General features: G+C 29.2%; 2 protein-coding genes across 2 annotated transcripts in view; one reads left to right on the top strand and one right to left on the bottom strand.

The window, feature by feature from the left end:
- Nucleotides 1–68, top strand: part of LOC109586775 (tyrosine-protein phosphatase non-receptor type 6-like) — a 1,992-nt gene extending 1,924 nt beyond the window's left edge. The window contains exon 6 of the mRNA XM_020002983.1: nucleotides 50–68. Coding sequence (XP_019858542.1) covers nucleotides 50–68 — 19 coding nt within the window. The remainder of the gene's footprint in view (nucleotides 1–49) is intronic.
- Nucleotides 69–252: 184 nt separating this feature from the next.
- LOC109586780 (uncharacterized) lies at nucleotides 253–1,235 on the bottom strand. The gene is made up of 6 exons (XM_020002988.1): nucleotides 1,204–1,235; nucleotides 1,075–1,157; nucleotides 820–1,024; nucleotides 624–770; nucleotides 481–570; nucleotides 253–434 (listed from the first exon to the last, which is right to left on the bottom strand). The coding sequence occupies exons 3-6, from the start codon at nucleotides 926–928 to the stop codon at nucleotides 280–282; spliced, it is 501 nt and encodes a 166-aa protein (XP_019858547.1). The 5' UTR covers nucleotides 929–1,024; nucleotides 1,075–1,157; nucleotides 1,204–1,235; the 3' UTR covers nucleotides 253–279.
- Nucleotides 1,236–1,917: the final 682 nt, after the last annotated feature.

Below are 1,917 nucleotides of genomic sequence, written 5' to 3'. Positions count from 1 at the left end.
TATTATTATTACTAAACATGATATATTGTATGCATCATTATGCATACAGAAACCTCTATACATATTAATATCATTATTTTTGTTAATAATTGCATTTTATATTTTATTTTTAATGACAAACTTAATAATAATATGTTACACTTTTAATAAGATATAGTACAAGTATGTGTGATAATGAAGCTCCCATAATTAAGAAAAAAGTGTCAATTTTGTATCAACTCAATTATTATACACACTCAGACATGTAGCTATTAATTTTAGTCACAAAAATTTTGAAATTCACATGTTAACTGCTCCTCCTTTGTTTCCTCTTATTTCTTCATAAGTAGGATTAGTAGCATTAGTATTATTGTTAATCATTAAAGTGTTAAATTCATATGCTTCATTATGTGCAGTAGGTACCTCTTGTTGTTTTTGTTGTGATGAGGCAAACCCTGTAATTAGTAGAAAAACAGTAAACAGTACCACATATACACTTACTCTTTAACTTCCTTTTGTATAAAATAACAAGCACAGTGAGACTTATAAGTAAAAATATAATAACAACACCTGATGATGCGGCTGTGATAACTATAATAACACATAGTGTTTTATTGTATCTATTATATTTATGTCATACTAACCAGTACTGACATTAAGAGTTGTTGAAACAGGTGTTGCAGTAGGAGACAATTGTGTAGTAGCAGTAGTGATATTAAAATGCACAGTATTAGTACCAATAGTACCTGTAGTAGTGACATTAGTGATGTTAGGAGAAGGAGGGTATGTATCTGTTAATATATAATACTTTAATATGTAATACTATAAGTACATACTTACCAAATGCTAGTATAAATGGTTCACTACTACCAGCCTCATTACTAAATACAATACTGATATTACACTGTTGATACTGAGGGACTGATATTAATCCTGTTATATCATTCATATTCCTTATTTGGTAAGTTGTACTGCTACCAGTTCCATTACACTGTACAGTAATTGTAACATGTTCAGGAGCTTCACCAGTACACTCCAGTATAATCTATGAATTAATAATAACTAATGGTATTAATGAAAGTATTAATAGCATACTTGGGGGATATAGAACTGGACAATAACCACATCTTGTGTATATGAGAGTATGTCAAGTGATGTGTTCTGTACAGCTCTAGGTACTATGAAAGATTAATAAACATATTAACATGAAGAAAGTGTATGTACCTCTTTGATATGAGAATGTATCATTATTAGATATTCCTTCTCCTAATTCATTAACTCCAGTTATAACATATGTATAACGATGAATAAATAAATTATTATCCACAAACTGATAACTGGTATCATATACTGATACACTCCTTAAGAACTGATTGGTAATAGTATCATATATACTCAAATTATAATACAAATTATTGTCTCCTGCAGCAGCATTCCAAAAAACATTAATGGTGGAACAGTTGTAAATTAAAGATTTAATATTAGTAACTGGTTTAGGAAAGCCTAATGATGCAAAGTAACCTATTGGTAGGAAGACGGAAATATACTTACCAAATGTAAAAGACAATATGTCATTAAATCTTCCTCCATTATTACTCAGTGATACATTAACAATAAATGTATTTAAATTATTAGGTACAGTTATTCCTCCAGTAATCATCAGTTGATCATTAACTTGTGCTAGTATACTGGTATTGTTTATTACTGTGTTATCAGTATTCAGTATACTAACTGTTATACTATTAGGATACTCTCCTTTACATAATGCACTGACCTAGTATGTGAGAATAATAGTGAATTGAAGTTATGCAAACAATATCTATTGTGTGATAAGCTTATAGTGAGAATAATACTTACATTAACATTGATATTTATCAATATTTGTTGTCCATTAACTACTGGTACTACTGATACAGTGGGGGTGATGGTAGAAACTGA

The sequence above is a fragment of the Amphimedon queenslandica genome, unplaced genomic scaffold (genome assembly GCF_000090795.2).
Source record: "Amphimedon queenslandica unplaced genomic scaffold, v1.1 AMPQUscaffold_12788, whole genome shotgun sequence".
NCBI classification, from domain to species: Eukaryota; Metazoa; Porifera; class Demospongiae; order Haplosclerida; family Niphatidae; genus Amphimedon; species Amphimedon queenslandica.
The sequence above is the reverse complement of the archived record's forward strand: the minus strand, read 5'-3'. Positions and strand labels throughout refer to the sequence as shown.